The 27215-nt window shown below is 29.2% G+C and overlaps 1 protein-coding gene and 2 long non-coding RNA genes across 8 annotated transcripts in view; 2 read left to right on the top strand and 1 right to left on the bottom strand.

The window, feature by feature from the left end:
* The first annotated feature begins 344 nt into the window (after nt 1-344).
* LOC123268852 lies at nt 345-903 on the top strand. The gene is made up of 2 exons (XR_006510310.1): nt 345-495; nt 570-903. It is a non-coding gene; the product is annotated as an uncharacterized LOC123268852 (long non-coding RNA).
* A 5185-nt stretch (nt 904-6088) lies between these two features.
* Nucleotides 6089-27121, top strand: LOC123269805. The gene is made up of 2 exons (XR_006510468.1): nt 6089-6318; nt 27092-27121. It is a non-coding gene; the product is annotated as an uncharacterized LOC123269805 (long non-coding RNA).
* Nucleotides 10731-27215, bottom strand: part of LOC123269802 (insulin-like receptor) — a 127871-nt gene continuing 111386 nt past the window's right edge. Inside the window, exons 11-13 of one of the 6 annotated variants that reach the window (XR_006510466.1) lie at nt 17925-18285; nt 17601-17707; nt 10731-10890 (exon numbers count right to left, since the gene is read on the bottom strand). Coding sequence is in view for 4 of the 6 variants with exons in the window: in XM_044735653.1 (XP_044591588.1) it covers nt 17619-18285 (667 nt within the window). In the remaining 2 variants the exon portion in view is untranslated. Of the gene's footprint in view, nt 10891-12031; nt 12295-17197; nt 18286-27215 lie in introns of those variants that run through there. The other 5 variants (XR_006510467.1, XM_044735653.1, XM_044735654.1 and 2 more) reach the window with 5 other exon arrangements.

A 27215-nucleotide genomic window follows, 5' to 3' on the forward strand; every position in this document is an offset into this window, starting at 1 on the left:
ACTCCATGTGTCTATTTTGATAGGTTCCCATTTTAAATAATATAGATTAATTTCTTAATGAACTCCAAATATATTGACGACTTGACCGAGTTCATACGTCTACTTCAAGTGTTTCTGATACTTCATCCTATTAATTATTATGTTTATAGTAAGTTTTAGTTTAAATTTATTGAAGTTAAGATGTTGAAAATTCAGGATTACATTACGTATATTGTTTTCATTTTGTTTTTTCCCTGCAGGTTTATATTTGGAATTTTACTTTTTATGTAAGTGGCAGAGTTAGCCGAGCGGCACACGTTTGATTTGGGCGATCACCCAGGTAAGCAGCATTGAGCGTGGTCGCACATCCAAGTAATAACCACGCTTAATGCTGCTTACCTGGGTGATCGCCCAAATCAAACGTGTGCCGCTCGGCTAACTCTGCCACTTACATAAAAGTAAAATTCCAAATATAAACCTGCAGGGAAAAAACAAAATGAAAACAATATACGTAATGTAATCCTGAATTTTCAACATCTTAACTTCAATAAATTTAAACTAAAACTTACTATAAACATAATAATTAATAGGATGAAGTATCAGAAACACTTGAAGTAGACGTATGAACTCGGTCAAGTCGTCAATATATTTGGAGTTCATTAAGAAATTAATCTATATTATTTAAAATGGGAACCTATCAAAATAGACACATGGAGTAAACGTATCAGTTTCATTAGTGCATTTACGGTTGGTTAACAAAATCACCGGTAGTATTTAAAAAAAGTGCCATTCGACAGCCGAAATGGAAGTAGATTTCATTATAAATAAAAATGAGTGCAACAGCAAATTTCATATTTAGCATAGCGGAATAGGACTTACTTTTAAGACTACACATATGATATGGTACTCAAATTGAAGCTTATTTAAAGAGCTTTAAGATTCAACTATCAGAGATTCAATAAGTTTTACCATTCCAAAGTTATTCGAGTTAGAAAGTGAGAAATATAAGTTTTTATAATTTTGAAACTTTTCGAATATTGGCATATCTAAATAATTTTAAGACGACACATATGATATATATAGTATCTTCAAACTTGACTTCGGTAAATAAATAAATAAATATATATATATATATATATATATATATATATATATATATATATATATATATATATGAGGGTCGATTAAGAAAACCACCAGTAGTATTTAAAATAAAACCTATGGCGACTAAGACCTGGAGTGGAGGTATCAATTAGGTAAGGTCATTGGTAGATTTAGGGTTGATTAAGAAATCCACCTGTAGTATTTAAAATAAAACCTATGGAGGCAAAGACCTGGAGTGGAGGTATCAATTTGGTAAGGTCACTGGTAGATTTAGGGTTGATTGAGAAATCTACCTGTAGTATTTAAAATAAAAACCTATGGAGGCAAAGACCTGGAATGGAGGTATCAATTCGGTAAGGTCATTGGTACATTTAGGGTTGATTAAGAAATCCACCTGTAGTATTAAAAATCAAAACCTATGGAGACAAAGACCTGGAGTGGAGGTATCAATTTAGTAAGGTCATTGGTAGATTTAGGGTTGATTACAAATCCACCTGTAGTATTTAAAATAAAAACCTATGGAGGCAAAGACCTGGAATGGAGGTATCAATTCGGTAAGGTCATTGGTACATTTAGGGTTGATTAAGAAATCCACCTGTAGTATTAATAATAAAAACCTATGGAAACAAAGACCTGGAGTGGAGGTATCAATTTGGTAAGATCATTGGTAGATTTAGGGTTGATTAAAAAATCTACCTGTAGTATTTAAAATAAAAACCTATGGAGGCAAAGACCTGGAATGGAGATATCAATTCGGTAAGGTCGTTGGTACATTTAGGGTTGATTAATAAATCCAACTGTAGTATTTATAATAAAAACCTATGGAGGCAAAGATCTGGAGTAGAGGTATCAATTCAGTAAGGTCGTTGGTACATTTGGGGTTGATTAAGAAAGCCACTAGTAGTATTTAAAATAAAAACCTATGAAGGTAAGCACCTGGAGTTAACGTATTAACTCGGTAAGGTCGTTGGTACATTTAGGGTTGATTAAGAAATCCACCTGTAGTATTTAAAATAAAAACCTATGGAGACAAAGACCTGGAGTGGAGGTATCAATTAGGTAAGGTCATTGGTAGATTTAGGGTTGATTAAAAAATCTACCTGTAATATTTAAAATAAAAACCTATGGAGGCAAAGACCTGAAATGGAGGTATCAATTCGGTAAGGTCGTTGGTACATTTAGGGTTGATTAAGAAATCCACCTGTAGTATTTAGAATAAAAACCTATGGAGGCAAAGACCTGGAGTGGAGGTATCAATTTGGTAAGATCATTGGTACATTTAGGGTTGATTAACAAATCCACCTGTAGTATTAAAAATAAAAACCTATGGAAACAAAGACCTGGAGTGGAGGTATCAATTTAGTTAGGTCATTGGTAGATTTAGGGTTGATTAAAAAATCCACCTGTAGTATTTAAAATAAAAACCTATGGAGGCAAAGACCTGGAATGGAGGTATCAATTCGGTAAGGTCATTGGTACATTTAGGGTTGATTAAGAAATCCACCTGTAGTATTAAAAATAAAAACCTATGGAGACAAAGACCTGGAGTGGAGGTATCAATTTGGTAAGATCATTGGTAGATTTAGGGTTGATTAAAAAATCCACCTGTAGTATTTAAAATAAAAACCTATGGAGGCAAAGACCTGGAATGGAGATATCAATTCGGTAAGGTCGTTGGTACATTTAGGGTTGATTAAGAAATCCACCTGTAGTATTTATAATAAAAACCTATGGAGGCAAAGATCTGGAGTGGAGGTATCAATTCAGTAAGGTCGTTGGTACATTTGGGGTTGATTAAGAAAGCCACTAGTAGTATTTAAAATAAAAACCTATGAAGGTAAGCACCTCGAGTTAACGTATTAACTCGGTAAGGTCGTTGGTACATTTAGGGTTGATTAAGAAATCCACCGGTAGTATTTAAAACAAAAACCCATGGAGGCAAGGACCTGGTGTAGAGGTATCAATTCGAAAAGGTCGTCGGTGCATTTAGGGTTGATTAAAAAATCCACTGGTAGTAATTACAATAAAAACCTATGGAGGGAAAGACCTGGAATAAACATTCGAAGTTCGTCCAAAGTACCAGTGTACTGTGGATACCTCTAAAAGTTTCAAGCACCAGTATTAAAAGTCAAAAGCTATGAAGAAAATCACTCAGATATATTTATTTCAATATTTTCATTTTTCCGCAAATCAGCGCCATCTGTAAAAAAAATTTCTCCGATAACGAAAATTAAATTTTTATAGTTATTTTTTTAATTACCAGAGGCCGCTAGTTTGATTTTCGCTGACTGGGACAGTAAAAAATGGGACATTGATCAACTGGGACAATGACATATTCCCTGCTATACCATCTCCTTGAATGTAACGATCGGTATCTGTATGTTTTAAGATTCGATCTCTTCGTATGATGAAGTAATCATCAAGTGAGAAAATATTGTTATCAATTGAAGGTTTTAACCAAGTCTCTACAAGTACAATAATGTCAGGTTTTGTATTATCAACTGAATCAAGAAACTCAGCAGTATGACCAGTAACACTATTTATATTTAGGCTTAGTACTTTCAGGGATGAGGTATTTACAGTTGAGATACTAGATGAATCCGTTGAATGTTAAAGAAGTTTAGTGAGATCAGAAACAGAGTTAATTTTAAATTTTTCAGAGCCATCGTCTCTTTTAACAAAGATCTGCCCGCTTGTCACCCAAACATACTTAAAATTTTTTAATTTAGCTTTCTCCTTGGTTTGTAGTAGCAATTTATGTGTCTCTGGCAGTAAAAACTCATTGACGTAAATAGCACCTCTAAAATTCTGCTCAACACAAGCCGGGAACACAGTTTTGGCCAATAGATTTTTTGACTTTCGTTTCGAGCTAATAATGAAGTCACGTACTCGAGAAGACTTCAAATCAACAATAAAGGAATGATACCTAGTCTTATCTTGTCTAGGACCATTTTTATTTTCAAATTTACGAATACTCAAAATATCACTGACCAGATTTGGCAGATCTAGAGCATTTAAAACAGCCGATGAAATCTCTGAAGGCAGCAATCTATTAGCCACCGAATCGGGAATACCCGAAATTACTAACTCCGTTGTACATCCTAGTGTAGGTATTGCAGAAGAAGTTGCTTTGCTTTCAGAGCTAACTGATTTGCTCAGATCTATCAGTTTAGTATGCATAATATTCATATCAGTTTTATTGACTTCTTTTAATTTTTCGATAAAATTTTTCGATAAAATTGCATAACCAAGAGATTGAAAGAAAAATTACTGTTAGGTGACCAGACAATTTAAATGCCAAATTACAAATTGCCAGTCAGAAACAAGATCAATAACCAGTTATTTATTGTATCACATATACCTTCTCAGTACACACGCTATTGGTACTTTGTAAATTCTCAAGCCGTAACAATTTGATGCTCAGACAATTTGAAAAAACTGACAAGTTGTCACTGATATAAAACTGGGGCAGCGGTCACAGGAGCTGTTGGTAGTTTCGGGTCTACATAAATATTTTTTACCAAGATTAAAAGCAAAATCTTGGTGTATTTTTTAGATTACAGGACAATCGAACGCAAATAACTTTACAACTTCCTGGAGCAGCGGTCACAGGAGCTGTTGGTAGTTCCGGGTCTTCGAAAATATTTTTTACTAAGATTAAAAGCAAAATCTTGGTGTGTTTTAAAAATAACAGGACAATTGATCGCAAATAACTTTATAACTTCCTGGAGCAGCGGTCACAGGAAAATTAATTAGTTTTTAGCTATCTTTTGTATTTTAAATTTCTTAGTACTTATTTTGTATGATTACTATGTTTTTAATCGTCTTTGTTATGAATTGTAAAAATTTATATTTGTAAATATTTAGAGATGTCCAAAATTAAAGATATCTAAATTTACTGGTCTATATTTAGAGATGGATATTTTTTAAGTTTACGAATAATTAAAATTGTCAATTTTTTTATATTTCTAAATTTTTAATTGTCTTTTTATTGACTTGTCTAAATTTATTCTTCTCCATTTTTTTAAATATCTGTCATTTCACTTGTTTGTTTTATGATTTGTCTAATTTCATAGATATCTTATTTTAAAATTTTATAATTTTATGCTTATCGTTTTTAAAATAATTCCAATTTTTTTGGTAACTAAATTTTTACATTACTGCCTTTATTATTATCGAAATTTTGAATTATCCTTATTTAGACAAATAATTTTTTTATTATTTCTAATATAATATTTATATAAATTTTTTACTTAGTGATTTCTTTATTTAGAGTTGACCAAATTTTGATGTTTCCATTTTCCGTAAAATTCTTGACCGGTGCGAATCATTGAAAGGCATTATATATAACGTATCAAAAATAAGTTTATCATAAATATAATATAAAAATTGATTTTATAATATATTTTGATAGTTTTAATTTATTTATTTAACCGAAACTCATTATAACATCACAGTTATTTAAATAATAAAATAAGTAATGATTTTAACATTAGGCAGGAGCAGTCATGTCAGACTAAGTCAATCAGACAAGTCTGATCAGACATGAACAGGCATGGTCAGGTCTGATCATTTTTTCCTGGGATTGCATAGTCAGAGATGTGATAAAAATTTATTCTTTGACGAAAAAAATTTTTTTGGTCATCACAAAATGTGCAAAATTATTTCTATCATTACGTTTAAATAATTTTGAAATAAAAAATTTGTTACATTTCCTATGGGATGTTTTTTGATCTGCTCTGCTCCTGCCTAATATTAAAATCATTACTTATTTTATTATTTAAATAAATGTGATGTTATAATGAGTTTCGGTTAAATAAATAAATTAGGACTATCAAAATATATTATAAAATCAATTTTTATATTATATTTATGATAAACTTATTTTTGATACGTTATGTACTTCATAGAATTGTTGTCACATAAGATAGCAGCACAGCAGGCGGGAACTTCAAGACGCACGGATATCACCAAAGTTAAACAACATTGAGCGTGGTTAGTAATTGGATGGGTGACTGCTGGTGTTACAGCCGTACAATTATATGTAATGATTTTTTTTTTTATTTCAATTCATTATAGAGAATTGCGTATGACTCTATCAAATACTATATCCATAAAATTAAGCAAAATAATTAATTAAAAGTAACAATGGGCTTTCAGACCTGACCATGTTCTGATTAAGCCTGATCAGGTCAATTCATGCCTGATCAGGCCTGAAGACTCATGCCTGTTCATGTCTGATCATTTTTTCCCGGGAAGTATTAAAAATATAACTTCCTGCCGTCGGTTGATCAGCAAGTACGTTTTATTTGAACGTTATTTTACTGTGGTATTTGTGTATAGAAGAATCTTCTGTCTAGTATGGGAAAGTAAAGAATGTTAATGCAGGTGAACACAAGACAAATAGCAATAAAAATACATATACGTATAGGAAGTTGAATGTTCTTCGAAAATGCTTTCTCATTAATTTTGTAATTTTTTTCACATGGTAAAATACGTTAGGGTGCGTTGTTTTTTAGAAATAAAAATTTTTTATTTATTGTTTAAATAACACAGAAAATATTTATTTTCAAACTTTGGAATATTAAACCTTCTAACCGGATAAATTTGTAACTTTGCTAGTTTTAAGTATAAAGATTTAAAACTTGAGATACGTTCCCTCATGTTTAACGTTTTTTTTTTCTATTTTTCACAATTTTATAAAGTAAGTGATATATTTCTGAAGGAGACGCGAGTCAAAATTTTTTCTTAAATAAAATTTTGAGAGATAAAAATTGCTTTAACACTTATGTACATTATATTGCTTGTACACGTTAAAGGTGGCCTGTATTGTAGTGAATGCATTTTCAGAAATTTTTAACTTCCCGCAAAGAAAATTGAAAATTTCCGAAAATCGGGAAGTTCCCAGTGAACACATGACTTCAATATGACGTCATTTATAAGTCATAGGAATGTCACAATATTTTACGTAAATATGACGTAAAATTGACCTGTCTTGTAATCCAATTATGATGTAAAAATATATGATATATTTTTGACATCATACTGATGTAAGTTTATTACTTCTCTATGATGTAACGGAAATGAGTTAGATATTACGTACAATTGACATAATATATAAACTACAATATTACGTAACATTAATGCCATCATTGTATGTCATAACGACGTAAGTTTAACATCATGCGTTTACATCAGTGACAAGTCACGGCTGTACGTAATCTTGACGTAAGTTTAACATCATGCGTTTACATCAGTGACAAGTCACGGTCTTACGTAATACCGATACCATCTGTGAGTCATTATTTAACATCAATAATTTGTCACAATTGTACATAATACTGACGTAATTTGAAAGTCATTTTCTAAATCAGTGACAAACGATTATTTTCCATAATATTGATAAAATTTGGGGGATGTATTTTTTTAATATTATCGATTGATCAAAATTTATCAAATATAAAACTTCTTCAATAAGATGTCTAATTTACAATTAATCGCTAAATATTAGTGAAAATTGGTTTAAAATTTAGTAAGAATCAGAAAGAGGTAAACAGCTGATTTAAGCTGGTACCTTGCAAATTTAAGTCCGCTCTTAATAACAAAAATTTATAATTTATAATATTAATGAATATATCTAACATATTAGCAAATAACATACAAAAATATTTTTCATTTACGTTTTTAAGAAAAACATACAAATTAAATACATGTGGGATATAAACTTTTATATCTTTGATTGTATGTTTCCATACACTGCAGAAAAATCTTGACTCAAAGGTAAATTTCTTTGGACTAAGAATATATTAGAGATGACTGAAAATTTCGTGAATGAAGTCAAAATATCTTGACACTAAAACACTTCTTGCTCCAATATAACTTCAGCCTCCGTCAAAATTTTCTTGGTGCAAGAAATACTTTTTTTCGTTGCATATGTTTCTCACTTATATTTTTTTCCATGAATTTAGGCACTTTTATCCATTGTAAAAATATTTTCGACTTCATTCAGTATAAATGATTTGGTGTGAAACTGATAACAAAATACCGAGTTCAATTTATGTGGCATGAACTCTAAATTTTTAAACCGTCAAACGAGTAAACATATAATTTCTTATGATTTCGCGTCAAGAAATTAAATGTCAGTTATTTAAATATTGCACTATTACTTGAAAAATAATTTTCTGACATTAGTGCTGCTACTTATGAAACATTGTATTTGAAATAATTCAAACAGTTCCATGATTGTTATTGACGAGACTAATAGTATTTTACACAGTAAAAAATTTTGCGTCATTGCGTCAAAAACTTTAGTGTTAAAAATTTTTGTGTTAAATATTTAACTTTTTTAAGTGTAAATTTAATATTTATTAAAATTAAAAATTTTTTTACTGTGTACATCAAGTTTCATAATGTTGTTAGTATGTTAAATTAAAAAATTCAAATTTCGAAAAATTGAAATTAAAAAGAAATATAGATTAAAAAATGGTATACTTAAAAGAGTTGAAATTAAAAAAAAATCTAAATTTTGTAAATTGAAATTTTGAAGAAGAAAAATCCAAATGAAAAATACTAAATTTTCGGAAAAATTAAATAAAAAAAATTCGAGTCTTGAGAAATCAATAAGTATTAAAAATATTCAAATGACACGGATACATCGTTTACTCTGAAAAATTTCACTCTGTGAAAGTTCTCTGTGTCCGCAGAGAGTCTAAAGTTCTCTGCGTCCGCTTTTAGACGAAAATTTTTGAAAGTGTAAGATTCAATCAATTCTTATGAAAATTTATAAATTGCCTATTCATTACCACAAGTTTCACTAGAGAGCCTTTTATAAGAGTTTTTACAAAGTTTTATAGAACTTTATAAAAATTTCATGAGTTTAATGAAATTTTATAAAATTGTATAAATTATTACACTTCAATCCTATACGATTCCACCGCTTAAAATACATTTAATCTCAGCAAGGATTATTAATTCAGCATTTTTCGTCATGTAAGGCTTATCACATAAGTTATTTACTTCGTAACATGAACCGTTACTTGGACAAGTGAGCAGCGTTCCAGACTTCGATACGTGAGGACCCAAGTTCGAGCCCAGCATATTTCAGGATTTTTTCATCAAGTATCAACATATAACTAGTGTTTCAAACTTTGTAATAAGTCCACAACACTATAATTAATTTCAAAATTGCCATCTTTTTATTTTTGAGAAATTTTTTTTTTAATATTTTTTCTGAGGTACAATTCTTACATCACTTACATCACTTTTACGTCATAATGACATCATTATCATGATATAGACATCACAGGTATGTCATATTGACGTCATAAATGTCATTGAGACATAATACTGACGTCATGACTACGTCATATTTTTACGTCAGAATCTTACGTCAAGAAGTGTGAAATAATGAGTCATATATGACTCATTCGTGACTTGTATCTTACGTAAATCCTGACATAGCCCAATGTCATTTTGACGTCACATTGACGTAAACGTGTTTACTGGGTTATTGGCTTTATTCCGTTTTTCAAAAATCGAGTTTTCATCAGATCTCGATGTTTTGAGGTCCTAGGAAGCTTCCCTGACTATTCCCGCGATGGTGTATATATATATATATATATTTATGGGTCATTCGATGTCAAATCGACAAATAGTTGGAATTGATCCCTTTCGATTTGGAAAAATTTTGGTCAGAAGTTTTCGTTTATCATAAAACGGAGTTCTGCCAAAGGGAAAACAATAAAAAAATTTTTTTCAAAAGATATGCAAATTCAAAATTTCGCAATTTTTTCAGTTTTTCAATTTTGTTTTTGTAATATCTCGAACGCTATTGTAGATACAGGAATGGCCTTTCGTTTGTTTGAAAGGGGACATTTAGGGTTATTGAAAAAAAAAATATTTTGGAAAACAATTTTCAAAAATGCTAAATTTGTCAAATTTTGAATTTTTTAAAATTGTTAAAAATGACGATCAAAGTTAAAATTTTAGCTCAATTTTTTTTGTATAATACATTGTACACATCTTAAAAGATTCTTAAATTTTTAGAAGGGTGTTTTTATTTTTTTCAAAAATATCAATTTTTGAATTTCAAAAAAAAATTTTTTTTCGTTTTTTGCAACTTTTAAATAAGGTAGAGTTATGCAGATACATAGTATTGTAATTTTGAGGATTAAAAAATTAAATGCATGACTCGGAAATATTAAATAATAAATTAATTTCAACTTTTTTGGACATAATCTCAAAGTCATCCTTAACGCATGGAAAATAAACAAAAAGTTGAAATTAATTTATTATTCAATATTTCCACGTGATGCATTCAATTTTTAATCCTCAAAATTACAATACTATGTATCTGCATAACTCTACCTTATTTAACTTAAATAACTTCCCGATTTTTGAAAATTTTCAATTTTCTTAGCGGGAAGTTAAAAATTTTGTTTTCATTAAGCTTTGAAAGTGGGCCGCTGTGCCCCGGATGGTACGTCGTGCCTCACCCTCCTCTATTTGATACGTAATTAGAATAATAAAACTTCTGAAAATACATTTGTTACAACTATACTCTTGAGAAAGGAGAGCTCCTTCGACGCCTTAGAAAGAGTGATTTTTACGGCTGTTTTTAAAGGTAATAATAAAACAATCATAATTTGTTAATCTTAATATCATTTTATTGTAACTATAAAGAGTATGAAAACATTCATTTCTTTTAAACATATTGGCGGCTCTGTAAAATAGTTTTTGAGCGTTTTTGACGCGACATTGGATAAGTGCTGTATTTGTCACATTTTTTTGTGTTGATCCGAAAAAAATCTATGAAATTATAAAAAAGTAAAAAATTAAAAATTAAGTAAGCTGTTTAATGAAATGTTCAATTTCTTTTTAATTCTCAAGAAAGTTATTTATTTACACGAAAATTTTAAAATTTTAAGTCAATCCTTTTGATAGGAATATAGAAAAAAGCCTCATTTTTATGATAAAATATCAGTTAAATCGATCGGTAATTTTTTAATTTACAGAACGAACAGTTTTTGAACATGTCATTTCGAAAGGATAGAATATTCTGATTTATTTATTTGTCAGAATACTCTCAATAGATCATTTTTTCTAAATATGAGAAAAAAATCGATTCTTTAAAAATTATTAAGGGTTTGCTCCCCTCAAAGGAATGTATACAAACACTTGTAGTATTTTTATGAAACTATAGGGATAACAGTGAAAGTATTTTTATTATTATGTGTCGAAAAAGTGTAAATCATTTTTGATATTTTAAATGCACTTCTATTTTTATTCTAATATACGTTTCAAAATTAATAAATAAATGTCACACTTGATATTTTTACATCAATTCTGATATTATTTATTCAAATAAATATGAAATTTAATACTTTGTTTAATGAATACAATTTTTGATATATTTGAGTTAATCAAGTGTCGTAATTATAGAATTTTAACTAGTAAATTCGCTGAACAGTATGGTAGTAAATTCGAAATACTATTTGGAGAAAAAAAAACGCCGTTTAGTCATTTCAATGATTTACACTGTTTATTAATATTTTGATACTGTACACGCAAGAAACTTGCTTTAAATGTTTGGCAAAAATTCACTTTCTCTTAAACAATGATATATAATTGAATATGTATTGACTTGATACATTTTCTTTTACAATAGTCGAACTGAAGATTCATTATAATATTCACAAGTGAGTTTATCAAGCCCCGTTTTTTTTTCTTGGAGATAAATAATTAATTCAACTTGTTAGTTAAGTAAAAAAAAAAAAAAAGAAAAAGTAAATAAGGTAAAAGACCCCATTAGTGGCACCTCTAAACCCTATTAGAGGCACTTTTTCTTTCAATGAAAAAATGTTCTACTTGGAATAAAAATTAAAAATTTTGTTGATCTAAAGGTCTTAAAGATTAGATATAATATATTCATGATAGAAATTAATGATTTCATTAATTGAATAAGTACCAAAATCAAAGAAAGTGTCAGTAATGGGATCCCCATCACTAATGGGGTCTTTTACCCTACTACTCTTTCAAACTCATACAGTATGTATAATTAACTCGTTGTTCAAGATAACACTGAAGCTGTTATATTCGCAAGTGCATTTCTACTGATCGCAAACAACTCCCGTGATAAGTCTAAGTTTCATCTATTGGTTAGGACATCCGAAGTTGAATCAACGTCGTCCGGTGACACTAAATTTCGGGACACTTTAAGGAAGGATATAAAATATTTACATAATCTACAGTTATTAATAATTTTTCATCATGAACGAATGAAAAATTATTTAAAATAAATTAATTAGGAATGTGTGTACGAAATGAATGATATGGCACTTATAAAAAATAAAATAAAAAAACTTGCAAAACTTCTTAGATATCTTTTACTTTTTATAAATTGCGAGATTATACAGATGGATTTAGCTAATCAGTCTTGTATTTTGAGGCTTATTCTATCTATTTTTAACGCTGTAGAGTTGCATGTATAAATCATTGTATTATAAACACTCTTAAAAATGCCTACATTCATGTTAACCAAGCGGTTTTGATTGTACGATATAACTGTACTATTAGTAAATCAAAGGTATATCTTGTTCGTTTTCGTTAAAGATTCTTACTCCATTGATCCAAAACATAATTATGATTATATGATATAAATTTCGATTGCAAAACACGCTCTACTGCTTCGCATTAAGAGTCGTGCAATTTAGTGATTTTAATAATTCATCATACATGGAGGATATAATAACTTCGTATATTTACTGAAATATTGATAAATATTGAACTTTTCAAAGAATTTTAAGAATAAAATAAATTAGTTAATATCGGATTATCATTTCACACGATGTTACGCAATAATTTAATGATTCATCAGATGATCTATAGAATAACAAATCAGTGCAATAATACATTCATTTTTAACCTATCATACCATACAAAACATGTTATTAAATATTTCTATATTAATATTATATTGCTACATCATTCATTTGATCCTCAATATATCCTTTGAAAAGTTCAATATTATTTATTTATATGTGTGATGTGACAATACTAAGATATATATATATATATATATATATATATATATATATATATATATATATATATATATATATATATATATATATATATAATCGACCGTTCCAGTTAAAAAAAAAAAAATCATTCTTGTTAAAATCTATCATATCAAAAATTTCTACTAGGTATAAAAAAATTTTCCAACAGACAGCTCGATATCTCAATTTAATTCTACGAGGAGCTTCAGAAATTTCCATTTCCCCCTATAAATAATACGTGCGATTGTTTTTTTTTTTGTTGTATAATACGTTTTCTTTAAGAAAATTCAGTCCATAAGAAAACAAAAATTTTTTTTTTGCATGATTTCTTCGTAATCTCAACAAGTCAAGTTATGGAGCTTTAGATTATTGAAAACTTAAAGATTCTAGGGAAAAAGGGATACCGTTGAGTTCATCGTAATTGATGACGATATTGAACTGTTTCTCTATAGGAAATTTTTTGTTATACCTAATGTTAAATTTTAAGATTATGAAAAAAAAATACCTTTTTTTTTTCGAGTACTCGAATATATATTTATATAATAGACCGATTTATCAAAATCGAATTCTTTTTTTTCAAAAAAGTATTAGAACGAAAAGATTATTAAGAATGTCGGAAAAACGATTTTCTTGAAATTTGAGACAAAAATTTTTAAATTTTGTAAATTATTGGCGGAGATAAGTGTTGATTGATATAAATATATTTTTCTAGTGAATTAGAAGAGAATTAATAGTGATGTATAGATAATGCTACCTAAAACAAATATATAATTTTAAGTAGATTTACAACTCAAAGTAGTTTGTTGATGACCAAAAGTGATACTATTTCAAGGCTGACCGATCGAAAACCTTCTAACATTCAATAACAAAAAACTCTTCTCTAAAATTTCTCTAGGATGAAGCAATCGAATTATACTAAATCTGGCGATATTTTAGATGGCTCATCAAGTGCATAGAGGGTTATCAAGTGCATAGTTGTCATCAATAGATAATGGGTATTATGTGGGAAATGAATTACATAGGAACATATATGTATGTGTACATGATGCACATATGATAATACATAATGAAGTATGAATCACTCACACATAAGTAAAGTAACTTTTTTAATCCCATCATTTACAAACAGGTATGTGAATAACTATAGAATAGTTACTATATGTTATTATAATAACTATGTGAATTATTTATCGACATATTAAACTATATATAAGCGTGCCAAATTTTTTAATTTAGCCATGTATGATTATGTGATATTTATGTGAATGCGACGTTCGCGGTATACATGGCTATTAAAGTCAATCGAAAAAAAAAAAAAACTTTTTTTGTCTAACTATCTTAAAATTTTTTTCTGTTAGTAAAAAAAATTGTCACAAATCATCCATGGACAAATATTGGATCACTATTTGATTTGATTATATATTATATTATATTTGTCTATAATTTCGGTGTATAAAATATTTTTGTTTGTGTACAATTTTATAAAACCATAAAAAAATTATCTTTTCTAAATTAATCAACCAATTTTATCCATCTTCGAATTTGTCCAAAGTATTTTTTTAAAGAATAAGGGTACGGCGCTTCATTAAGATTGATTGAAAATTGTATAAACGGAATTTTGATGACATGGCGGTTTATATTATTTCTTATTTAAAAAATTTTAGGTCACTAATACGAAAAAAAAAAAAAAAAAAAACAAAATCGTCAAACTGGAATGATTCCACTCTATTAGAATTGAGAGTTATAATCTATGTAGTATCATTTTTCTGACATTCTAAACAACATTTTCGATATAGTTTTTGGAAAAAAGGACAGTCAATTTATTTAATCCGTCTCACATATAATATATATATATATTATGGTGATTCAAAAACGAATTTTGATAGTTTTTCTTTCGGTCTGAACTTTTCAAATCTTTTTTTTTCACGAAACAAAATTTTTACTCAATACCTTTTAGAGGAAATAAGCTTCAAAGCTCGTTGTTCATATTTTAATTTCCCCTTCATTAAATAATAAATAATTATGTTTATTCGTGAAAAGTTCGATTCGTTGTAATTGACCAATTATTCTATAATTTTTATGAGCTTCAAAGTTATGTTTTTAAGCTTTTCAGAATAGTATGATAAATTATTTTTGTCATCACGGCGAAAAACTGTACAACAACCCGTAAAATATTGATTTCTTCAATACAATAAAATTATTTACATTAATAGAAAACTTAAAATGAGCGACTTTTAGGGATAGAACTATAGAACCCATCTTTGGTGAGGATTTATTTGTCACCAAAAATAAGCATTTTAGACAATGAGAGTAAGAAAAAAATTAAATTTTTTTGAATCACCCTAAAATAAGAAAATTTATATATTTTCGTTGAAAAACAAAACGACATATTAGATATACCATAATCTTACTGTAATGGTAAGTATGATCAAAATTACAAGGATTTTTATCGCGATACAATGACCACTTAAATTTTACTTTAAGTAATGACACTAATGACTTCTTTTCGACGACTATTTTATCGGACTATGGAATAATGTTGTTACCATTTTTATTATTCAAATCATGAAAAATTGGTGACTAATAAAAAATTTATTTCTGAAAATTTTTATAAACTAAACAGATATTAGAAATAACATATTAACTTTTAATATATTTGCACACCTCAATTGTAGAGTGTTAAGTTACTCTCATTTGAAAAGTTCTGTGCAGTTGCGTTCCCATTAAGTCGTTTCAAAATTTATTTACTGCCATAAAATAAACTGCATTATAAAAGTGATGATATGAAAATTTCATTAATATACAAGACACTTTGATAATAAATTCAATGTATTGTAGGCCTAATTTTTCGGTATATTGATTTTAGAAAGTAAAAACTAACTTCTCATTAAATTTTATCAATCTAATCGTTAAAGATTCATCCATTGAAAACCCCTCATTAAATATTCCTGGTTTTAATATAATATATTATTTAACAAAAAAAATAGAGATCTTTGTGAGAAAGTCGATATATTTTTCTTGTATTCTTTACTTTTTTCATAAAACATTACGAGGGTCATATAAAAATCAAAATTTTTCAGGCCTGTATAACTTGTATAAAAAGAGATTATTTTTTTTACAATTAATTAATTGAAAGATTTAATAAATCTATTGCCTTGAAATTTGAAAATAAAAAAAAAAAAATTTTATTTCAATGTATTGTGAGTTTCAATATATGTTTTCCGTTGTTTCAAAGAATTTGAGGTGTGCATTTGGTAAAGTTTTTAATTTTTTTTTAATTTACTCATTAAAAAATTTTATGACAAAGTTTAATTCTATCGTCAGTATATAAATATATGAATTTTTACCATTAAATGAATTAAGTGATCACGTATCGCATTGTATAATTTGAAAACGCGACTTAACTATTAATTATACGATTATAGCAACTTTACAAATATAAAAAAATTAAATTTATTACTCAATTGGACCTGCACCAATATATATATATATATATATATATATATATATATATATATATATATATATATATATATATATATATAGTATATATATATATATATATATATATATATATATATATTTTTTTTTTTTTATCTACATACAGTTAGTTTTAAGGTTAAAAATAATTTACCAGATAGATAGTAGCCGCTACTCCAGGCATTTGATTAGTTTTTTTATTACCATCACTTATTAGTAAACTAAATTTAATAAAAACTGATAAGGTTAAGCATGTTTTCATAGGAGTAAAAAAATCGCACCTATAAGAGATTACCTTAGTAAGGTCGTATAAAACATTTAAAGCATTATAAAGGAGTACTTATTTCGATTTCTCCGAGACCTTAAAAGGTCAATAATTTAGGCTAAAATTTATCAATAAATTTTTCTTTGTTATAATGTTTAGGTTTTTTTTTTTTTTTTTATTCATTAGTATCATATGACTTGATTCAAGAAAATTTTGTTAAAAATAAATTTGATTTTAATTTTTTTTTTTTTTTTTTTTTTTTACCTTTAAAATAATAAATTTGCTGATATACATATATATTTATTTATAAATCTGTGTGTGAGTCCGATATGCAGTAAATCGAGCATAAAAATTGAATAACGTTAATATAAATGATGGTAGCTGCAACTTTGTTAATGAGCGTTGTCGACAGTACGATACTATTGCATTATTTATTCGACGCAAGCAAAAAAAGTTCTAGAATAGCGACTTCTTAAATACGATTAATCAATTAAAAAACGTTAATGTAATATTATTCATTTACAGATATATACACTGTAGTGTACATAAAGTCTTAAAGCTTTTTAAAATTTTAATATATTCATTATTAAAAAGCTTTTTCAATTATAAACCATTCATGCTGTTACCGATTTCATAATTTTATAGTTTTATATTAACAAGCTTCGTATATGTAGCTTCTATTTCATTAACAAACAGTAAATTTCTTTACGCACCACAAGTTACTTTGTAAACTACGTAGTTGTTCCACTAATGTATCCATTATTCAGACTTTCATTTTTATCTAAATAATCAGTCTGAGATTGTTGTTCCGCTTCTTGAACTGAAACAGTGACATCTACATTATCTAATGACGGATATTCTAATTGAGTGGAATTAATATCTTGCATTTCAGCATTTGATACAAGTTCAGTGCTTTGATTTTCGTAATCCATATCCTTAATATTTTGGATCGATTTATTTCGCACGTGACTTCGTAAAATGAGTTGATTTTTTTTGTTTTGAGGACTCAAAGAATTTTTACTTGACAATGGACTTACATTTTGTCGAGTCGTACTATTGTTCTTTATGGACGGGGAGTTTTTAACTGATTTAAGGCTTTCTTCCACAAATGGAAAATTCAATGTATCTTTACTCGAGCAAAAAGACCCTACTGACACACCATCAAAATCGTCAAAACCAGCTTTAAGAGGCATCTTTGAAGAGTTTAGATCGTGGAAGCTCGCAGGAATTCCAGGGTTATCATCGTATGGTTTTAAATCATATCTTGAATCTGTACTATTTTTAAAACAACTTGGTTCAACACTTGCGAAATCCCCAAAATCTTCACGCAGTGGTAGACCTTCATCTCCTTCTTGTTCGTCTTCTCTTAAATCCTCTAACGAAGCCATTTCAAAATCGCTGTAACAATAATAAAATATTAAAAATGGCTTTTACAAATTAATCTTTTTTTAACCAAAGATTTTATATTGTAGCAGCTGCAGAAATTGTTACGGAACAAGTACTGTCACATTGCGAAAATTATTTCATGAGTTCTTAAAATCGAAAATAAATATTTGAATAAAAAAATTATCAATAAGGAACAAAAAGAAAATTTAGAATCTATGGTAGTGAATTGATAGAATGATTTTCTCTTTCAAAGGCAAAATTCGTTCTAGATATAACTAACTCTAAAAATCACAGACTTACAAATTTGATAAATTTAAACAAATTTTTACTACTTGAAATTATATTTTGAAATAATTTAACTAAAAGGTCTGTGAAAATTTTTGTGAGGTATCAAATGTACAGAAACTTCTCCAAAGCACAATCTAATACGGCAATCGTGTTCAGAATGAGTAAACATTGAGAACAGAACAGAAACAAACCTAACACTACTTACTCTCTCATAGTATTACACGCAAGAATATTAGAGATATCTTCAACATTATGCATTCAAAAAGCTTCTAAAGTATTTCTTAGAACAGTATTTTATAGCAGACATTTACGTATGATTTGTTTAAGATTTGCGCAAAATGTGTGATACAAATTAAATTGTTGGTTTCCAAAGCATTTCTTGCAGCAGATGCTTGCGCATGTCTTAAGAAGGAATAGAGAGTGACAGAGACGGTTGCTCGAAAAAATTGATCTTAAGCAGATTTTGTGCAAGCCCATGCGTCAGTACATTTAACATGCTTCTGGTACCAGTTTTCTTCTAAAATCGAATTAAAAACTATTTCAACAAGTATGTGTCAGACGTTTACAAATTTCTTTTTCGATTTTTGAATTATATAATGTAGCTTTAAGTTTTTGTGTAAAACTTGCACAAGACTTGCAATTTAAATCCACCACAAGTATCTGCAGCAAGATTTAGATGAAAAATAACGCCATAGCAACTATTAAACTTGAGAGCAGGCTTGTGTAAGCCTTGAAAAAGATTGTTATATAGGAATGACTGAAAGTTCTCAGTACTATCGATATTTTCCAAACTTAAGGAGATTCGTGGCAAAGTATAATCAAACTATACCACAATATTACAGAAGAAATCTTCATATAACTTTGATAGAAAGCGATTGAAATAAGCAAACCCCGAAAAATGACAAACAACTAATTTATTTTTCTATGAAGGCTATTTTGTCTTTTTTCGTGTACAACTGGGTATATCATGAACATGAGACTAGAACTAAAGCTTGATCACATTGAAGTGGATATATTTTCCAACTCGAGTGTCAAATATTTAAACTATCTTTTGATCAGCTACATTCGTCAAGGAAACATATTCTAAATACTAGGACGTTTACTTTAGTGTAAAAATGTTTTTAACACGAACTACTTTCATTACACAAAATATGCTTAACCACTATGATTGTCTTATAAATTTTGTTCAACTCTCAAAGAATCCCCTGTTATTCCATATCATCAAGAAGTGTTTGAGTTTTGCATTGAATAATTTAATTGGGTTTTTGAAGAAAAAATTTTTTTTTTATTATTATAATTGAAAACATCATACATAAATTTTAAAACAAAACTATTTTTTTCCCGCGATAATTAAAAAGTTATAACAAATATAAAATACATTTTTCAACATAGTACCGAAGAAACTGACGATTTCCGAACTAACCCTCGCACTTGTGACGTCACAAAGTTAATTTTTATTCATCATTTCGTTTAATAAGGTAAATGACCTATCTGTTGGCCTATTAACAGCCGGTTCCCTCTTTTTCTCGCCTCGCACTCAATGTGAGAAATGGTATTATCCTTATTGCATTCATGATTATAAAGCTACTAGCTGTTACCCGCCCGCTCCGCTGGGCGCTTTATAGAATTGTATTTTTAGATCTAGATTTGAAATTTAATTGGAAGATTGTTTTGACTTGCACAGATTCCAAATTCCATCAAATTGGTCTGTATATTTTGTCCACATGATTATTCTAGCTAAAATTCATTGTAACTTTCAATGTGCAATCACTATAACATTCCCGTGGCTTTCTTCCAAAAATGAATATTAATTGACACGAAGAAAAAAAATTTTAAATGAGCATTGTAAGTTTTAGTTAAAGTAATTGCAGGTCTCATGAGTGAGGTTGAAATCTGCCTAGCTTAAATTGTGACGAATTTCGCTGTTAATTAAAATTTCTTCCGTAACATCAATTATACATAGAAAATTATTTGTACTTGTTTTTTACGAATTTTCTTAAAATGAGTAGCCAAATTTTTTTTCTATATCTCATGTGTTTAGAAAATGCAATGCTTTTAATCTGTTACATTTTCGCGATCCCGTAATAAGAACAATTCATCGGTTATGTGATCAGCAAAAAAAAATGTATGTAAAATTCTTAGTCGACTTTTTTGCCACTGCCAACGAGACGATTGTTGTAAGAAAATATCACTATTAAGAAAGAAAAATATTTAAATCCGTTGACCTTGGAGGCCATCTCGGTATTTGCCTGTTTCTCTTCAGATTCTATCAAATTTTATATTTGTAGGAACTGTATTTAAAGAATATGAATTTTTTGACAATTATTACTCCCGCACTTCTATGTGGGGGAGGAATTTCGTAAGATCCTATTCGAGATAATTTCTACATTATAAATAAAAGATTTCAACAAAACTTCGAGTCTATAAAAACTATCGATTGGAAATGAGAAATTTTCATTGTTAACGCCCCCACCATCCCTTTTGGGGTTAGAATTCGAGAAAATCCATTCTCAGCTGAACTTGACATCGTACACGAAGATTCCTACCAAATTTAGAATCTGCAGGAGTTACAGTTTGGAAATTAAAATTTTAGATTTTAACACCCACCCCCGCAATCCCTATCGGAAGTAGAATTTTTTGGGATCCGTTTTGAGATGATCTCATGACAAATGAAAGATTCCTACCTAATTTCAAGTTTGTAGAAGTTACAGTTTGGAAATGGAAATTTGAAATTCTAACACCCACCCCCGCAATCCCTGTCGGAAGTAGAATTTATTGAAATCCGTTTTGAGATGATCTCTACATGACAAATAAAAGATTCCTACCAAATTTACGCCTTTTGGAAACTATATTTTGGAAATTAAGATTTTTTTTTGTCAACACCCACCCCCGCAATCCTTATTGGGGGTGATTCGTCGTAAAATCCGCTCTTAGATTATTTCTACATCACATAGAAGATTCTTACCAAATTTGGAGTCTATAAGAGCTATAGCTTGGAAATTAAAAATTTTAATTGTTAACATTCACCCCCGCAAACTCCTGTGAGGTATCTTAAAATTCGTTCCTATATTATTTCTACATCTCTTAGAGAAAATTCCTACCTAATTGGAGTCTGTAGGAGCTATAGCTTGAAAATTAAAAATTCTCATTGTTAATACCCACCCCCACAATCCGTATTGGGAGTAGGATGTCATTAAATCCACTCTTGAATCATTTATACATCACATAGAGCAGATTCTTACCAAATTTGGAGCCTATAGGAGCTACAGCTCGGAAATTTAAAATTTTCATTATTAACACCGACCCCCGCAACCCCTTGTAGAGTAGGATATCGTTAAATTCGTTTATAAATTATTTTTACATCACTTACAAAAAATTCATACAAAATTAGGATTCTCTAGGAGCTATAGCTCGGAAATTTTAAATTTTCATTGTTAACGCCCACCTCCGCAATCCATATTGGGAGTAGATTGTCATAAAATCCGCTCTTAGATCATTCTACATCACATATAGGAGATTCCTGCCAAATTTGGAGTCAATAGGAGCTATAGTTTAAAAATGGGAATTTTCCATTGTCAATGCCCCCGCAACCCCTTGTAGGTAGAATTTCGTAAAATCCGTTCTTAGCTGACCTTTACACGGCGAAAGGAATATTCCTACCAAATTTCAAGTCTCTACGCTTTATGGTTTCAGAGATATCGTGATGAGTCAATATATAGGTGGAAATCTCTTATATATATATATAGATTGCAGTTTTATGATTTTATTTCGAATAAATGATAATTTCGAAAAAAAACGCTCTGCTACGAAATAGATAATTAAAAAATTTATTACGTAGCAGAGCGTTTTTTTTTTTCAAAATTCTTCTTTATTTAGGAGAGAAATATAAAGCTGCAATCGTAGAGACCGGCCGTTAAGCAGACTTTTTTTCAAATGAATATTTTGAATATTAAAAAACGAGTTATGTACAAAATAATGATATAACCGTGAAGCGTATATTTTGAGCTTCCAATCCTGATGTCCCCTTTATTGGCCATCTTACTTACATAATTTTCAAATAAAAAAATAGAAAAAACAAAAAATAATAATAATAATAAATCAAGTAAGTAAATAGTTTGAAATTTTTTATTTAATTCAATAGATTGATGTAGAAAAATTAACTTGAAGATTTTGTGTACAAATACTTATAACTTCAAAATAAAAGAACAGACTGGCCAATAATACATATAGAATCAATTCTCTTGTCCCGATAATTGGCCACCCAATTTTCAATATGAATTTATAAAAAATTATTAATTGATAAGTTTCTAAAATTGTTTTGAATAATGCTAATTGAGATTTTAATGAAAAATTGAACCATTATTGAAATTTTCAATTTATAATAGCTTGTTCAAAAAAATTACAACCTTAACCTATCTGATAAGAAGTCAACAAAAATGAAATTTAATGCACAAATGTTTTTATTATTATTGTAAAATAAACTTTTTTTCCGTAAACTTTTTAATTATAAGTAAATTTTCGTGACGAATGTACATTGTAGTACATTGCTCCCTTCATAAGTACATATTTTAGCCGTGTCAATTTTTCCATTACTCAGATAGCCAGTGCTTTCTTAGAAAGTAGGACTTCCAGCAGATACAGTTAATTTAACATTAAGTTGACGGTAATTTTTCATTGAATAACAGTTGTAAGCAAATTGACGAGAATTTACGGCCGCAATTTGAATACAAGTTAACAATCAAACTTGTAGTTAAATTTTCTTTCAACTTTACTACAACTAGACTGAAATACTTATACAGCAAATCTTAACGTCTAATTGCAGAGTAAGTCATAGGCAACTTAACTGAAACTGTTCGTCAAGTTGGTTTCAAATTGCGGCCGTAGATTTGACAGCAAGTTTCAGTTAAGGTGGCTATCAGAATAGTTACTAATAATAGAAAAAAGATAATCTGATATCTTATAGGAAGGGAGAATTGTAATGCGATTTTTTGATTTAGTGGCCAATATAGGGGGCTTGACCAGTAGAGGGCTTACTTACCTTAGTATCAACTAGGGATGTTCGATCGTAAATCGATGCTAAAAATTATCGATATTATTTTGTGAAGTATCGATATTTCATATCGATAATCAAAGCTGCATCGATACTTGTTGGCGAGACGTTATTGGAAATATCGATCTAACTAACTGAAGAAATGCGAGAACCAATTAATTCACGTTAAAAATATAAAATTAAAATATAGATTTAGTTTATGTTTTCTAAAATATTTAATAATTGATAATTATAAACATTAAATATAATGTAAAGTGTTTAGCGTAATATGAAATATTTAATTTAATGACATCAAATATTTACTTTAGTGTAACAAAAACAGGTTTACTCTTAATACTTGACCAACACGTAAGTAGACGGACCAATGAGGCATGAATCAAACTAATATATATTATCACACAGTCATAAAAAACAATTAAAAAAATGTTTTACCTAATATTTGTTATGACTTAGGGGGCGTCCATAAATTACGTGAGGCATTTTTGAGAATTTTTTGACCCCCCCCCTCCCCCCTTGATAAGATTTCGTAAGATTTTCCCCAACTCCCTCCCCCCTCCCCTAATCTCACGCGAGATTCTTCAAAATTTATGTTTCGGCTGTAAACGTGTTGGATTATTGAGAAAAAAAGCTGTAAACATTCGGCTACACCCGACATGGATAGGTAGATTTCTTGTTTGAATATTGAAAAAAACACGTTATTAAAAGGCCGTAATGTCCTAAAATTTATTTTTTATTATATTTTTGCAAATAACGACATGAGATTGACTATAACAAATAAATATTCAAAGACATCTACCTAAAAAATAGAATTTTTTACAGATAAAAGTCATTTGATGATAAAAGCTAAAATTTAATTTATTCTTGATTTTTTTTTGAATATTCTCAACTACGAAATAAATTGAAAAAAGTATTAAAAGTCGACGCACAATAGCTTAAATTGAAGATAATTAAACATATTATGACAAAATTTTATTAAAATTACGACATGAGACCGGCTACCACCGATAGATTTCTAAAGAAATCTACCTAAAAAATTAGTGAATCCTATCGATCAATAATCAAATTAAACAATCGAGCGCTACTTTGCTACCCTGCAGGGTTCAGACGAATACGACAAACACTATTGTGTCAAATTTGGCCATATTTTATTATAGAAATACTTTTTCACGCAATTTTACACTGTTTTCTGTTAGAGAAAAAATTACGTGATATTTGTTAAGATCCCCCCTCCCCCCTAAGTGAGATTTGGTAAGATTTAGCTTGATCCACTCCCCCCCCCCTAGAACACCTCACCTAATTAATGGACGCCCCCATTATGGCAATTATTCAGTAGTCTTTTTGTCCAAATGAAAAATTCGTTTTTTCATTAACAAAAATTTTAATTATTGAAAAATCATTTTTAATGTTTGGCGCATTTTATGTATCGTTTACCTAGGAAAAAGTAAGGATCGATATTTTCTGTGTCCGTCGATACTTAATGGGATCAATACTTGGTTGATTGATACCGCCCAGTTAGCACAAGTGAAATCAAGATAACGTAAACCTGCGGCCGGAATAGGACGTAAAGTTTACGGAAAGAGTAAGGCAACAGTTGTACTTATAACAAGTTTACCTCATGTTAACACCATCTTTATGTAAACTTCGCGTCAACTTTGAGCGAATCTTTCGGTCAATTCTGGCAGTAGATTTGTGTCAACTTGATGAGTAAGTTAAAGTCAAGTTTTGCGAAACTGTTGCAAATGCAAAAGTTGACGCGAAGTTTACGGAAACTTGACGTAAGCTATTGAACATTAACTAGTTCATTGCCAACTTGTGTAAACTAGACCAATACTGCTATACATCGATACTTATCTTGAGTATCGAGACATCCCTAGTTGATAGAATGTTTCAACTTTTCATCGAATTAATCTTGTCAATATATTAATAAATTTATCAGAAATGTAAAATCTTAAAAGTTATCGTGGTTATTTCGTACCATATTGTACGAATACTACAACTCCCCAAAAAAAATGTTTTTAAACGTGCCACAAGACGTTAAACGTTGAAACCAATGGTTTCAAGCAGTTCAACGAATAAATCCTGGAACAAAATCAAATTATTTGTATTATGTGGATCATTTTGTTAATGGAGCGAAAAAAATACATAGCCGTCCCAAATAAATCACTCTAATATACACAGTAAAAACTTTTGCGTCATTGCGTCAAAAATCTTAGTGTTAAAAATTTTTATGTCAAATATTTAACACTTTTTTTGTGTTGATTTAACAGAATAAATGTTAAATTTACACATACAAGTGTTAAATATTTAACACAAAAATTTTTAACACTAAGATTTTTGACGCAATGACGCAAAAGTTTTTACTGTGTATATTAGAGTGATTTATTTGGGACGGCTATGTATTTTTTTCGCTCCATTAACATATGGTTCTATGTAAAGTAAAAAAAAATTTCTTCAAGGTTTATTCCGTCATTATAATTTTATTGTTTTCTTTTAAAATTGAAGTTTTTTTTTAATTAAAACGTATAGGAAATGAAGAATTATTTGTGTGTTCTACAATTTAGCAGCCTTTGACACTACTGGAATGGATCAAGGCGTAGCTTAAGGTAATAACAGACACCTTGAAAGGACATCGCCTATCGATATCAACTGATATATTTTGGTATTTTCACGCTATCAAACTCAAACTTTTACTAAATAATCTTATTTTTCGCGTATTCAATGGAACACAGTAAAAAATTTTATGTCATTGCGTCAAAATTCATCGTTAAAAATCATCGTTTTGGCGTGGAAAATTAAAAAGTTCATGCTTATATAAGTCGAAATTTTTTATGAAAGTTGTACATTTAAAATTTATAAGGGGATAGAAACTGATACGTCATACGGAACAAATTAATTTTAAAAATAGAACTGCAGTCTATAGTTCGATAAAATTTTTCTTCCAGACTTAAAATATCATTTAAGAGGGCAAATCATGCATGAACAGTTTTTGTCAGCTGGTATATGGAGTTTTAATCTTTATCTATTTTAGGCTAGATCAGACATGGACAGGTCTGAGCGTATTTAACGCTTCAGACATGAACATGCATGGACAGGTCTGAGCATATTTAATGCTTCAGACATGAACAGGCTTGATCAGATCTGATCAGGTCTGAGCGTATTTAATGCTTCAGACATGAGCAGGCATGAACAGGCTTGATCAGGTCTGAGCGTATTTAACACTTCAGACATGAGCAGACATGGACAGGTCTGAGCGTATTTAATGCTTCAAACATGAACAGGCATGAACAGACATGAGCAGGCATGAACAGGCTTGATCAGATTTGATCAGGTCTGAGCGTATTTAACACTTCAGACATGAACAGGCATGGACAGGTCTGAGCGTATTTAACGGTTCAGACATGAACAGACCTAATTTCAGGCCTGATCATACATGAACAGGTCTGATCAGGTCGGATTTCAGGCCTGATCAGATATGAACAGGTCTGATCAGTCCTGATCATTTTTTCCCGGGTTATCAAATGACTTTCATCTGTTACAAATCCTATTTTTTAGGTAAATTTCTTTGAATATCTACTTGTTGTAGTCAGTCTCATATCATTATTTG

This window comes from Cotesia glomerata, linkage group LG7 (assembly GCF_020080835.1).
Source record: "Cotesia glomerata isolate CgM1 linkage group LG7, MPM_Cglom_v2.3, whole genome shotgun sequence".
In the NCBI taxonomy this organism is placed as follows: Eukaryota; Metazoa; Arthropoda; class Insecta; order Hymenoptera; family Braconidae; genus Cotesia; species Cotesia glomerata.